Below are 16,068 nucleotides of genomic sequence, written 5' to 3' on the forward strand. Positions count from 1 at the left end.
TACCTCTGTATCTACCTGCGTTGCATCAATGAAATTTCCCCATGTGGGACAATAAAGGATTATCTTATCTTATCTTAATTGGAAGTAAAACAAAGGCAGAAAAGTCTCGTATTGTCAAAGTAGAGGAAAACTAAATCATAGCAACACCAATGTTCAAATCATTTAAATTGTCCCTTATGCTTACTCACAGTGGGAAGAGTTACACTGTCAAACACATTACTCTAGTAGGACTAAGTGTATGGTGTCTGAAAACTACTCAGAGCACACATTAAAATAGGATTAAATTTGATTGTGTCTTATTAATATTGAAAGCCAGTTTTATTTGTTTTCAAGTCGTGTAAAATGCATGCCAGTTGACATTGAACAGCAGAACAGCCTTTGGGGTATTCACAGTGCACTTGACTGAGCTAACCGCTGTGGTAACAAGTGAAAAGGAACGCTAACAACAGGTATACTGTAGGGCACTGACCCAAAAAGTATAACCATCGAGAGGAAACACACACTTGGACGTTTATCGTGTTGCACCGATAACAATTTTAGGCCAATTCCGTTGTTATTGGAAACGTTTGGGCCGATAATTTTGTATACTTTTGTTTGGTATTTTTGTCTACTGGCAAGAAATAGTAATGCATCTTAAACTACAGATCAAATCTGATTTAAAATGTTGAATTAGAACACATGAGACCCTTCATTTGTGGAAAAAAGGTTAGTTTATAATAGTTTGAAAATAAGTTTTATTTAGCTTTTTATTAGACATAGATGGGTTATAGGCTATAATATATGAATAAAATCAGCCTTCACACTTTTCCATTTTGTGAGTTTTCTGTTTTATTTAGATTATTTGACTAAAGTGTCTGTTGTGCGTCATCACTGTCGCTGCTGCAGTTACAGGTCCTCCTCAGACTCTGGTCACAGAAGAAGAGTCTCCTCTTCTTCTTTTAATCTCTCACACTAAAGTTATTTAGAGGAAATGTGTTGTTTAGGAGGAAAACTAGTCAAATAGTGTCTGGAAAAACGTTGGGTTTATTGCGGGTCATGAGTGTATTCGTCGTGCTTATATTTAATCATCGTCTTGTGTAAAACTTTTCTAGAGCTTTTTAAAGTGTGTTTCTGAAGAGACGGCAGAGTTAACTCTTTCATTACCAATGCATAACATCGCATACTGATATCTGTGGTTTTGGACTGACAATATTACTCCATGACATGAATATCGGCCGATACGATATTGGACCGATACATATGTGCACCACCTACTATAAAATGTTCACAGATGTATCCTGCATGCCTCTCAGGGAAGTGCCCTCGACAACTTGTTTATACTTCGCAATTTTCTGCTTGGTTTGAACGGAGTTTAGGGTTTGGAAGCAGTTTTAAAGAAGAAACAACAGATGGTCGCTCCACATCCTCTGAGCACACAAACAGAAGCTGTGCCATTTGACCTGGTACAATTTGGATGCAATAATCTAAGTAGAAACACCAGCTAATTAATAAAGACGAACACAGCATTAAACGTTCACAAATGTGCAAAGGAAGAACTGTGGCAAGAGTAACAAAAGAGCTGCAATGTTTGTGTCTTAAACAACTGGTCAAAATCAAACAGTTCTGAGTTACATAGCACAAAATATTGGGATAATATAAATGAAACTACACATTTTTGGCAGAAAAATACTGTAATAACTCGTGTTCACACAGGAAAAAGAACATTAGAAGATTAGGGGGGGTATATGGAAGTGAAAAATAGCAAGCTACCTCAGCTGAAAGTAGAACAGCCATGATGAATGCTGCGAGACAGGCCAACAACTAATTTGTATCGCTAAAGTTCTTTCTTTCCACTGGGCAGGGCACAATATGTCTTTCTTATATCTGATTACAAAGACCCAGAAGGTGCACCTGGGTCTGCGCCCTGGTCTTTCTTCAAACTAAAAATAGAAGCAAAAATAGCCATATCAGTAGGATTTCTGTTTTAGTATTAAAAGGGCATTATTCTGTTTTAGTGTTAAAAAGGGTATTACAGTTTGTACGAAACAAACACTATATTCACAGAAATTAATCTTAATTTCATCTACACCCGCCAAATGAATTTGACTCAAAGCAAATTGAGATGAAGCTGGCTTTGGCTACAATATGGAAAAGCATACAACATAGTAATTATAACCATCTGGCAGCGGGGTCCCGGTGATTTAGAGTGTAGTTTAATGGGCTACACAAAGGCAGAGCAGAGGAGCCCAGCTTACGTGGATTTTTTGCCATTACATCTTCACCTTACATAGATGGGATGATTTGAAGCCTCGGGTTCATGAAGTAACAGTGAAAACCATTATGATAATGAGAATGGGCATAAAAGGATATTTCACACAGCGAGAGATGGATTATTAGAGCAAAGTCACGCTCAACTCAATGAAGGACATAAAGTAACAGACGTCAGAATGTGGGCCTTTACATAGATGTGAGTTACTATCAGAAAGTAAATGACTATTAGACACTTTTCACATGGAGCCAACGAGGCAAAAATGCGTTTAAAACGTGACAAAGAGCAAGTTGGACATTTAGAACTAGTAAAATAATATTACGTTTGTTTTTAACCACAATTCTTGCTTAGAACAGTCACAAAACCAGAACAAATATGGAACAAAGTAATAAAAACTAAGCACACGACCAAACATACAGTATAATATTTAACCAGATCTAAGCAAATAAAGGAATAGTTAAAAAAAACAAAAACATAAAGCTGGTCTATTTCTAATATCAAATGTAAAGTAGAAGTTTGTGTTAATTTGTATTTCGGTGAAAAGCCCAACTGTCAAATCATAACGCACGTCGCAGTGACACCGTCGTCAGTTCCCCATTTCGCAACAATAACAGGATAAGCAAATATTGACACACTATTTCCTTGACATTACAAATGTGATTATATTTGCTGTTTGCCCTGAGAGATGGCAGTTTAAATTTAATTAAGTTTGTAAAGTTGGTTTGTGTGCGCAGATGTGCAAATTCAGGTGAAAATATGCCAAAAAAAACAAAATAACACCAGTTATGAACACACAACAATGTTACAGAAAACAGTGAAACATAAAAGCATCTCCTTTTCCACCAGCTCTTTCTTAACACTTTCCTCGCCCTGCACCGGTGTCCATCGTAAATCCTGCTGACAAATGAAGGGTGACAGTTTAGGTGGACCCTGCCAAAGGTGTATGCAGCGACTTGCTCCTGTAACCAGTAGACTTGATTCCCTTCCTCACACAAAGCAACCGTCTCAATGTCCGGCATCTCACATACACATTTTGTCTTATTTACCGTCCAATAAATGAAGAAAGAAATACCCAAGCTGTGCACATGTTTAAATGTGGACGATGTATCCATTGTCCAGTCCACCATAAGATACTTTCAAATCAATAAAATGGATATTTGTTTTGAATCAAACCTGAGCTTAACCAATGGCATAACGGCCCCTCCGGGTTTCATTTAATATCTGATTTAAAATTTGAAGTCAGCGTAATTGGAAGTACAAAACATAAAATAATGCAGAAAAATTGAGTATAGAGCACAAAAATGAGACAGATTAATATTGTCAAGTTGCTTATTTACTGTGGGAAGAGGAGCCAAATATTTTACTCAAGTTACAAATGTGACTATATTTGTAACTTGAGTAAAGTTGTGAGTTAGAGAAACATCTACATAATACAAACGATATCATGGTCAACTAATCAGTTACACTGCCGGTCCAAAAGAATAGCTGCAAAACAGTATTTAAACCAGACGCATGCAGTGAGTGGCTTATCATTTCTGAAACGACAATGTGGAAAGACAAATCCCGTGGTCATGGAACAGATGTTTGAGAAGGAGCAGATCATTGGCATTGAGCAGAGAGAACATCAGGTCTGAACCCCAGTGAGAGTGTTTGGGACGAGCTGGAGAAGGCTTTGTGGAGGGCTGCCCCAAATAAATTGTATGTTTGCTGTAACCCGACCCAACATTTTTCAAGTGGGTCGTAGGTAGATAATTTATATTATATATTTTTACTTTGAAGGCATAAAAATATCATCTTTTTCACCTACCAAGTCCAATAGCACATCATGCCACGTATCAGTCCGTCTTAAAACCATCAACTTATTCTTAATTCTCACTCTGTTTCCTCGCTTTGACCAAACTGTCATCGACACACTGAACCGCGCTGAACACACATGTTGTTGTCACCATTTTTGATTCTGCCAGTGACCCGCAGTGACCGCCAGGGGTCGTGCTTCAACAGTCAATGAGACGTTCTCAGTTCGTGTTAAGTTTAATTTCTCGCTCGGTTTTCGCGACATTTTCGGCATTAAAATATTTCAAGCGAGTTCCAGTGATACAAAATTATTCAACACGGCGCTTTTTTGAAAAAACGGTCGGTGAGTCGGCAAGATATAAGACAAAAAAAAATATTTGGCATCATTTTGACAAACTGATATTTTTTTTTCAGTCGGCTATTTTTTTACCAAATCGGTCGGGTTACGGCAAACAGACATATGTTTTTGCTCTGCCCAGTAGTCACTCTCTCCATCATCAAGACAAGATCAGCTGGTGAAAAATAATGCAACACTGGATGGAAATAAATCTTTTAATATTGCAGAATCTTATTGAAACAATGCCACTGCGAATGTAATCGAAGCTAAAGGCGGTCCTGCGGAATGTTAGAGCGATGACTTTTATCATCCGTGACGCCTTCTTTTTTTTTTTTTTTTAATACACACAGGCAGCGTATATAAAAATATTGATTACATTTGTGGCAGAGTTAAATGGGCATAATAGGCTAAATAACCAACAACCAAATATGGAACTGTAAAAAGCATAGTTTGATATAATCACACTTTTCTTTTACAGATTTAATTCAAGTTAACAGCACAGTAACTTTCTGGAAGTGGAAAGTCACCTGCAAAGTTGCATGGAAAATATTAAGTTACAATAAAAATATGCTTTGAAAGATTCGCTACACATACTGCAGAATATTATAGCTCAAGCAACAACATTTCCATGGAAGCAAGAAGGCAGAGACTCCTCCAGATCAAGTCCTACTCTACTTTGAGAAGACACAAGCCCACCAACAGTAAAGACACAGTTTTTTAAAATAATAATAATACAAAATGAAAAAAAAAAAAAAATTAAAATGTGGGTTATTTTTGGGCTAAAAAATGACATACCGTTTCTTTAATGACTCATGTCATTAACCTTTTCCCTGCTCTCATCATCTATGTGAAATGGACATCTCTACATGACACTTTTTGACAGACATAACATACAGTCTCTAGTGCCTCATAGTGCCTCTACTTCCCATCTTCTATAGCGTTCCCTGACAGCTCTTCAGCTCAGCAAGCAGTCCCACATATAACCATGCCGACACCAGAGTGCGGGGCATGACCGCTTTCTGTTCCAGTGGGTGGTCAGTGAGTAGCTCAAACAACAGCTATCAGCCCAAACAACACGGAAAGTCAAAGAAAAGCACAGAAGACAGCCATGGAAAGACATTTTTCTGTCCTTGAATGCCAAACTCATTGCTACTGCCCATCCATAAGTCTTTTATGCGCGTTGTCCTCCCACACGAGGAGCCCCAAATGCAACATTAATTACACATCTTTCAAGCTTTCATTTCTCTTCCATTAGAGGAATTGCATTTGTTTTGCCCGTTGATTCACACTGACAAGAAAAACAAAGGGGAACTGACAAATGAAGTGAAAAATACCACAAAGTCGGCTTGAGTTGCTTCAGACAAGCTAATTATTCAGAAACAAAGAATGTGACAATGAGATGCCAAATGTCAACGTCTCGTCTTCAGCGGCTGTTTAAGCGCCTGACACTGCGTTTGACTGGTCGTCCTTAAACTGATTCCAGCAAAGAGAGACACTGACCTTCATTTCAACAAAATAGTCACGTTTAAATCCATGCTAGGGAAACTTTGACGATTGAACTCCATAATGGTTTGTGCTGTCACGTTAACTCAATTAGCAATGCAATGACCCTAATTAACAGTGCAGGCTACAACTCATCAGTCACTCCCCTGCATATTAGACACAGAAGTGCAATGTAACGCAGCTACTCCAAAACAACACTACCAATAACTACTATTGTATTTAATCACAAGACGCAGTACAGGCGATATTGAAGAATCCCTCAATGTCAATGCATAGCAAAATATGACCTTTGTATCACTCCCATTTTTATTTTTCATTAGCGCACTATTGCTGTCAGAAGGCTTACATGGAAAGTGCAAAGCTGAAGAAGATGAGAGGTGAATCTTGGCGGCCTCCTTTCATAATCCCTGCTCTGCTCGGTCGCTCCCAACACTGTGCTTTTAGCCCAGCCCCTGCCATAACCTATTACTCACATCCCCTCCATAATACTGCCATTATATCCTTGCAAGGTATTCTCAATCCCCGCAGAATGCAGCCAGTATTCCCGGGATAACCGGGGATGACTGTTCCGCACGGCTCTATAGAGACTAGATCTGACTTTGTCAGATTGCCCCTGGGAAATCTGACAAAATGAAAAGCATAGAAACTTCTTGTTACGGTTGTTTTTCAAACCAGAGTGAACGACCACGGCCTACTGAAAACAAAAAGTGCAACTGTGTGTTTTGGCCACTAGAATATCACTGTTAAACTCTGAACTATGAGTGTGACAGTTGAGATTCGGGGCTCTTAGGTTTTATTGGACAAGCTTGTAGTATGATATGGGGATGAGAGCGGGCTGGACATGCAGGAAATAGTCGGAGCCGGATTCAAACTCCCGACCCACCGTCAGGCAAAGGTGCAATTCTACTCGACCACCGAGCGGCACCGTTTGCTCAGGTTTAATTGTTGCATTTCTCAAATTCTGGCCGTACATTTCACTTGAGATAAAAAATGTTTTAAGAGTGAAAAATATGAGATGTCCTTTATAAATGTGAGCGTCGTTATAGTGAGTCCAATGTTTGAGCCCACAGAAGCATCCGGGCATGCACAGATTGTATTTGACACTCAAATCTGGGAAATGATTTTAGTCTTTTCATTTTGATTTGCTTGCCTGCTATGACAATGGACATTTGCATGAAACCTATTAAAATTACAATTTTAAATTTTGCTTATCAAAAAAATTAAATAAAAACAACTGCAATATTATACATTTTTGATCAGCCTATCCTCTACATCTACTATATATTTTATTTTACAGACTTAAATAATGTGTTAACTTTTTGCACACTTTCATCTTCATCTACCTAAAATCTCACTCTTTTGTCATTGTTGGCCACGACCTGCACAATGCCAGTTATTCCTCTCACCTCTTTGTCACGGTGAGAACGATGAGGATTTTAAACGGTAGAAGAAACAATCAATGTAGTGGACCAGGTTCCGCATACGAGCTTTGAACAGACGAGGGGCACAAAAAGCTCCTTGCCACTCAGAATCGCAGACGCGCCAAGTGATCTTATGGAGTGACAGCTGCCAAAATGTGAAGTGTCAAATAGAGAGCGAGCAAGCGAGCGAGGAGAGGGTCTGTGCTCGCTGGCTGGATAAGCGCGGGAGAGGAGGAGTCGCCGAAAACACTGCAGCGTTTCATTGGTCATAAGAGTGCGGAGTGTAATACTGCGTAGCATATAAGCAGCCAATCAGAAGCGCTCCGTTTTATGAATGAAAGGCGTATATATGTGAGATACGCACTCAGACAGAATCTACTCCACTGTGATGTAACATAACTGGGATAGTGCCTTAAGAAATAAAGCCGGGAATTGTGCGGTACAACTTTTTTCACCAAAATACTGCTTAAAATGTCATAAAATGTTACATTGGCCATATCTAATTGACATACAGTATCCTAACAACGTATCAACTGTGCTGTGCTTATACCAGGAAGCAGGAGTCTTATTCTGCCAACATTGTCGAGCGGGGAGTCATTTTGCCTAAAGCAGAAAAAAACGCAGCAAAACACCATCACAATATCCTGGTGAGACTTTCCACCAGGCTGTGGGTGTGTGTACACAAGCACCACTTTCTATGAAGTCACTCTATGGCTCAGAGCTTTGTTGCCTAAATCTAATTCACTCAATGTAATGCCATGGATAAACACTGCCCTCTATTTTTGATTAAAGGAACAGCAAAACAGTGCAACAAAAGGCAAATCAAAAGGCAAGATGCATTATTTTGCAGCATATATGAGTAGGTAATGATTCAAATTGTTATAAGCAACATTATTCTGAATTTACATATATTTACAAACGAACACTTCTGACGATGAAGATGCTACTAAAAATAATAAAACTTCAAAATGAGTGCTGAACTTTGTATAATACTGTTCACATGTCATTAAACTAAAACAAAAAGTTGGATTGAATTGGATTTACAACCTCTGCGAAGTGTGAATGAGATATTCAAGTACTTTCTGAGATGACCTCATCCTTCAAATAGACGTGTTACAGTGAGCCAACACTGCCACTTAGTGGTGAAACTGAGAAATGCTACAACAGTTTCAACTGGGTGATGTCATGTCTTGAATGGGAGAAGATGGGGTGAACGAGTTCATGTTGACAGTGATTTTAGACTAAAGCCAAAGCAGCTCAAATTAAGAAGGTACATTCACACTGCGAGGTTTATCTGCGTCCACTCGCTCATATTTCACTTACTGAGCAACATGGAGTATTTTCACGTAATTTACAATGAGCTCACCTTGATCAAAATGTTATTCCACTAGAATCACTAACAAAGCAGCATGCCATTCAAAAAACACATTTACAACAATAACTGTTGACTTGAATGCAATATTCAGTGATTTTGTCCACAACAGGCTAATTATTTCTCTCAATGCAACTGTGAGATATTGAGCTGTGATAAAAATGTTAAAGAGTGATGAGAGGAGGTTAGAAAGTACAGAGCATATAGCTGCGTGAATGGTATTTCGTGCAATTCTTGCACTCCGTGATTATGGGCATCAGCAAAGTTAACAAAAAAGCTCAAAGGTGAAATGGTGAAACTTTTTTCCTCCACGAGACACATGTGTTGACAGAGTACAGTGGTACAAGCTAAATAACTGAGCAGTTAAAGTCAACTTTAATTAACCCTTTATCATCAGGACTGATTCATCCTAAAAGGTCTGACTATTATATGCACAAAGGAAAATATTTTAGTTCGTGTCTCGATTGTTTTAATAAAAAAGTAGAGTAAAATCTGTTGGGAAAAACAGAAGTAGTGGGTCTTGAGAATTTCCATTTCAAAGCTGAAGTCTATACCAAAAAACATATGATTTAAGAGCTTGAAATTAAATTAAAAAAATAAATTAAACAAATTAAATCCATGCAGAATGCCAACAAAAGGATTGTTTTTAAGTTGTACATGCCCAGAAGCTTGATAGTTGTATTAGATGGTCAACAAAAGGGAATAAAGTACTCATATTATTCACTAAAAAACATTATAAATGGCTGCATCGCCCTCTTGTGGTCAATATCTGCTAGGAACAAATGTCTTGATAAAATTCTGAAACAATATTTTTGGCTGCAAATGGTTTCGTTTTGTAATGACAAGAAGCTCAGTTTAAAGTTGTTATAGTCTGGAAAGACATGCATATATTAAAGTAAGGTTAGCTGTGCGGTGGCTTCCAAAGGGATCTAGCGTGGCTCCACTTTGGCAAATGGTACAATCACACCGCATCAAATTTCCCCCTGGATGCCCCGAATTGGACACATTGCATTTCTAGGAAGACGCTTTGGACGCTCTGGTGTATATGCTTTAAAAAGCCCAACAACAAAGACGTAATGTATTACTTATTAATTCCGTCTCTGATGAAGGCGGAAGTCCTGCCGCCGAAACATGTCAAGTAAATGAACCATTGCTTGAAGACAAGTGATATGTAACAATGGAGGCGATTGGCTCGCAAGATACTTCAGAGGCGATCCCAGGGCTAAAAGCTGCGGCTGGATTTTTACCAGAGCAAGGTTTGTTTTGGTATTTCTTCCGGATAATGAAATATGTAGGTACATCACGCCCAGGTCAATGCCCAAAATGCTATGCGTCAAATACTCAAAACGTAGGATTTGCGTCGCCTCGGTAGCTGTGGACCCGCTGAAAAAGATACGCACCACAGATAATTGGACAAGATTTTAGTGCTGAAGTGATTACAGCTAAATTCCCAGAGATGGCAACTTAAAGGTTGAATGGACGATTTTTTTGGCACAAATCTGAGTCTTATTTCCTCGTGGCGTGGACTGCCGATTAGTCCTGCCACGTATCAATCATAAAACGCACCTACTGCTCATCTGCAGCCGCGTGCGGCTCGTCCCCATGAGCAGCACGTTTCCGCGCGTCTAAACGCATTGATCTATCATAATATAGTTCCCTCAGTGTACGGGACTAAATTAGGACGGAGAAAGACAGTTCGAGCTGACTCAGAAGACGGAAATCTACGGGAGACGAAAGATGCGATGCGATCCGTCGCGCTAATAAACAAACGCACGTGTGTGTTGTATCAGTCCTCACGGTGGAGTGCGCATGCGCACTTCAGCCTGAGTTCTCAAATCGCCGAAAAATCGTCCGTTGCGCCTTTAACTGATGGCGCCGACATCAGAAATGTCATGATTCAGCTCAATGCATGATGCAGGACTTACAAACGCTGTGGTATTATTATTCTAACTGAAAAGATCCAGCTAAGGTGGTCCTGACCAAGCCTAGCGCAAGATCTGGAGATGGATGTTGCAGCAAATGCAGAGGATACATTTCCCTACAGAACCGTTAAGTAACTGAAAAATGGTAATGGAACACTGTTGAATCCATCGTGAATCATTTCATTGAAATCAATTTTTTTTAAAGGCCAGCCTTAAAGGGAGACTTATAATACAAAATTGACTTAAGAGTGTTTCCTCTTCTCATTTAACCACTCAACATTGTATTTAGAGTGAACGTTTTTATTCTTCTGCAGACAAGACACCATTGCTCCAACAGTCCCGCGTTCACCACTCCCACTGCTCTTTACTTACTTTACTACATTTAGTGCTTAATTTTTCTATTACGGGTGACACGTAATGGCAGCATCACGTAGCCATTTTAACACAAATGAAAAAAAACTATTGTGAACTACAGTTCTCCATAGGGCATAAATGGGGCAACACAAAACATAGGAATCGATTATAATAAGTGGATAAGATCTTCCCCCACTGTCCACGCATAGCAGTCATCTACTGCTTATTGTTTTTACAATTTGACAACAAGAACACAAACTGTGATAAAACATCAAAGTTCCTACCTTCGAGGACACATGGAATGCAGCATAATTATTTACTGGGGTTTACATATGAAGAACTTACCTGTCATTTTGTATCCACTGGCGGCTAGCTGTCCAGCCATGTACTCTCCATCTGAATTGTTGTGGCTGCAGCCCCAAGTTTTCATCCATATCTTTTGAGTGCCAGGAATTAAACTGGAAATAGAAAAGTTATTTATTAATTATTTTGTATTGGATGTCTAAAGGGCTCTGTGCATAGCAGCAGTTGGCTAAGTTAACTTTTATTAAAATGTAAATGTAAGTAAACAACCAATTTAAAGTTTAAGTAAAGACTGTCTGATTGTGAAGATTATTCAGTGTAATTTTAAATTATTTTGTTTTTAAAATGTGTATGCAGTAAAGCGTTAGCTTTGAGACACAAACACATCCAATTATAAACACACACAAGTGTCCTTTGGTGAAGTATTCCTCTGTTTTGTAAAATATTTAACATGTTGTCAGACATTAAAGAAATGTCACACATCTCCTTTGATTCCCCGTAACTGATTAAGTTAAGAATATATAAATTAGGTTTTGACTAAACACTAGAAGAATTAACGTTAAGAATTACTGCATATTTTTCTGTTGTGTATATCATTTTTAATTATTTTGGGTACAATTTGTGCTCTACAAAAACACTTGCCCTGTCTCACTTTGCCTAAAATGAGAAATAATTAGGGCCAGGAAAATTATCACGTTAACGTATTTTGCTTTCACTTTTACAGCACAGCCTCAAGCAGGCTGGAATCCCCCCGTGTGAGAGGATGGTTCAGTCCACTCTCAGTGAATGTTCTGGGGATTTAATCATATTAAAATGCTATTATATAGCATAGAACCAAGTATCAAATGTGTTCTTTTGTGGCACAAAATGATTTAAGGGCATCAGACTCTGGCAACGCTTTGTTACAGGTGAGCGGATACTTTCTTTTGCTTCAATCTGGCATATTTATACTTTTAATTGTTACAGATGTTAAATCAATTAATAAAATAACTGCTTGACATTATTACAGCTAATTATAAGATATTTCTCCTATAACAAAAGACATAAGTAAATTAAGCAACAAGAAGAAGCAAAAAAATTGAATTGCTTGACAGCTCTAGTTTAAATGTTCAACAAAGTAAGAAATGGCCCAATAAAAAGGTCAGGACTGAAGAAATCTGCAAAAATATGATATTTTGGGCAATTTTCCAGAAAATCTGCCCCTTTGCCACCCTAGTTGTGACAAACCTGTCAGTTTGAAGCTCTTCATTGTTCAGTGGCTCCCTTTTCTTTCTGGACCTTGGTATGATGCTCTTACGGGCCGACTGCCTCTCCTGAGGTGTTGGGTCATTAGAAGAAACCATGTCCTCAATGTCATCAATCAAAGACTCACAGGCTGAGGGCATGATGGCACCTATGAGAAAAACAAACCACAATGTAACAAATGTGAATGTTATTACAGGAATCGCTTGTTTGCACCCAGATGTGTTGTTAATGTCACAGTTTGGGAAATCAATTAAAACATTGTTCTTTACATTTTATTATTCATTTATCAGATTGTATTTTGTAATAAAAAAATATTGAAGATTAGTGACAAGACCCTTGAACCTTAGAATGAATCCTCTTGCCCATCTCAATTGAATATTACACTGCAAGTCTATTATTATGTCATCTGAAACCTAAAAATTCAAAGCAAATTCACATTTTCCGAATAAGAACAATAAATTCACAAGTGGAAATACAGGCAGTAATTTAACAACATGAAACGCTAATCTGTGTAATGAATGGATAGATTAATTTGGCACTGTGTTATACTATGTGAAGTTAGCTCAATAGAATAGGTGTTTTTGTTTTTCACTCTTCTATTATCTACTTAAGATCAATGAACATCCCAGGTCTGCTTGACCATCCATAAGGGTCACCGCACGGCACTAATAATCTAAATAAGTTATCTTTCTAATACCTAATTAAACGGCATCGTCAATTACAGACTAACTATGCAATGCCTGTTTTGCAAGCCCAGAGACAAGTCCATTAATAACCCATCCACGTTAACAGCACAGAAAAATCATGCTAACAGCTAAGGCTAGCCTATATGCTAACCATCCTCCAGCGCTCGTTTAGAGTCATCAGTGAGTGACGTTCTTAAATAAGTTTTACCTGATTTATTGTGTATCACGTCGGAAACAAAACAGTTAATTAAAACTACCTAGAAAAGACAACCTCAAAGTCGATAACCTGAGAACGACTGATCACAACAGCGCCATGCTCGCCCATGACTACAGCAGGCAAAGAGGGACAATTCCTGGGACGGTGTGTGATATCTGGTGCTGTCAATGATCTGGTATGGAACAACCATGGATGTATTATGGGAACAACACACATACAGCAGTACACATACAGCAATACACATACAGCAGTAAACATACAGCAATACACATACAGCAAGACACATACAGCAATACACATACAGCAAGACAAATACAGGAAGACACATACAGCAATACACATACAGCAGTACACATACAGCAATACACATACAGCAGTAAACATACAGCAATACACATACAGCAAGACACATACAGCAATACACATACAGCAAGACAAATACAGGAAGACACATACAGCAATACACATACAGCAGTACACATACAGCAATACACATACAGCAGTAAACATACAGCAATACACATACAGCAAGACACATACAGCAATACACATACAGCAATACACATACAGCAGTACACGTACAGCAATACACATACAGCAGTACACATACAGCAATACACATACAGCAAGACAAATACAGCAATACACATACAGCAAGACACATACAGCAATACACATACAGCAAGACAAATACAGCAATACACATACAGCAAGACACATACAGCAATACACATACAGCAGTACACATACAGCAATACACATACAGCAAGACAAATACAGCAAGTCACATACAGCAGTACACGTACAGCAATACACATACAGCAGTACACATACAGCAATACACATACAGCAAGACAAATACAGCAATACACATACAGCAAGACACATACAGCAATACACCTACAGCAAGACAAATACAGCAATACACATACAGCAAGACACATACAGCAAGACACATACAGCAATACACATACAGCAAGACAAATACAGCAATACACATACAGCAAGACACATACAGCAAGACACATACAGCAATACACATACAGCAGTACACATACAGCAATACACATACAGCAAGACAAATACAGCAAGACACATACAGCAAGACACATACAGCAATACACATACAGCAAGACACATACAGCAATACACCTACAGCAAGACAAATACAGCAATACACATACAGCAAGACACATACAGCAAGACACATACAGCAATACACATACAGCAGTACACATACAGCAATACACATACAGCAAGACAAATACAGCAAGACACATACAGCAAGACACATACAGCAATACACATACAGCAGTACACGTACAGCAATACACATACAGCAAGACAAATACAGCAATACACATACAGCAAGACACATACAGCCCTCCCGTGGGCCCACCACCCGCAGGAGGATCCATAAGGCGCCGGTGCAGAGAGATCTTGGCGGCAGTCGACGGCAGGGGCCTCGGCGACCAGATCTCCAGACACAGAGACTAACTCTGGGGACATGGAATGTCACCTCGCTGGGGGGGAAAGAGCCTGAGCTTGTGCGGGAGGTTGAGCGATACCGACTAGATATAGTCGGCCTCACCTCCACGCACAGTTTGGGCTCTGGAACCCATCTCCTCGAGAGGGGCTGGACGCTCCACTTCTCTGGTGTTGCCCGCGGGGAGAGGCGGCGGGCTGGTGTGGGCTTGCTGATAGCCCCTCAGCTCAGCCGCCACGTGTTGGAGTTTACCCCGGTGAACGAGAGGGTCGCGTCCCTCCGCCTTCGGGTGGGGGACAGGTCTCTCACTGTTTTGGCGGCCTACGGGCCGAACAGCAGTGCAGAGTACCCGGCCTTCTTGGAGTCCTTGGGAGGGGTACTGGACAGTGCACCGACCGGGGACTCCGTTGTTCTACTGGGGGACTTCAACGCCCACGTGGGCAATGACGGTGACACCTGGAGAGGGGTGATCGGGAAGAACGGCTTCCCCGATCTGAACCCGAGCGGTGTTCAGTTATTGGACTTCTGTGCTAGCCACGGATTGTCCATAACGAACACCATGTTCAAGCACAAGGGTGTCCATCAGTGCACATGGCACCAGGACACCCTAGGCCGGAGGTCAATGATCGACTTTGTTGTCGTGTCATCAGACCTCCGGCCGCGTGTCTTGGACACTCGGGTGAAGAGAGGGGCAGAGTTGTCAACCGATCACCACCTGGTGGTGAGTTGGATCCGCTGGCGGAGGAGGAAGCCGGACAGACTTGGCAGACCCAAGCGCATTGTGAGGGTCTGTTGGGAACGTCTAGTGGAGCCCTCTGTCAGTAGGGTATTCAACTCGCACCTCCGGGAGAGCTTCTCCCATGTCCCGGGGGAGGCTGGGGACATTGAGTCCGAGTGGACCATGTTCTCCGCCTCCATTGTTGATGCGGCTGCTCGGAGCTGTGGTCGCAAGGTCTCCGGTGCCTGTCGTGGCGGCAACCCCCGAACCCGGTGGTGGACACCGGAAGTAAGGGATGCCGTCAGACTGAAGAAGGAGGCCTATCAGGCCACTCTGGCTTGTAGGTCTCCGGAGGTCATCGGCGGGTATCGGAAGGCCAAGCGAGCCGCGGCTCGTGCTGTCGCAGAGGCAAAAACCCGGGCCTGGGAGGAGTTCGGGGAGGCCATGGAGGAGGACTATCGG

The 16,068-nt window shown here is 40.4% G+C and overlaps 1 protein-coding gene across 1 annotated transcript in view; it reads right to left on the reverse strand.

The window, feature by feature from the left end:
- The window catches only part of cdkal1 (CDK5 regulatory subunit associated protein 1-like 1), a 195,190-nt gene extending 181,653 nt beyond the window's left edge, over nucleotides 1–13,537 (reverse strand). The window contains exons 1-3 of the mRNA XM_072460498.1: nucleotides 13,394–13,537; nucleotides 12,482–12,647; nucleotides 11,297–11,409 (exon numbers count right to left, since the gene is read on the reverse strand). Of these exons, the coding sequence (XP_072316599.1) occupies nucleotides 11,297–11,409; nucleotides 12,482–12,639 (271 nt within the window). The 5' untranslated portion in view covers nucleotides 12,640–12,647; nucleotides 13,394–13,537. The remainder of the gene's footprint in view (nucleotides 1–11,296; nucleotides 11,410–12,481; nucleotides 12,648–13,393) is intronic.
- Between the last annotated feature and the right edge of the window lie 2,531 nt (nucleotides 13,538–16,068).

The sequence above is a fragment of the Eucyclogobius newberryi genome, unplaced genomic scaffold (assembly GCF_026437365.1).
Source record: "Eucyclogobius newberryi isolate DKJ021-1_F unplaced genomic scaffold, fEucNew1.0.hap1 SCAF_3, whole genome shotgun sequence".
NCBI classification, from domain to species: Eukaryota; Metazoa; Chordata; class Actinopteri; order Gobiiformes; family Gobiidae; genus Eucyclogobius; species Eucyclogobius newberryi.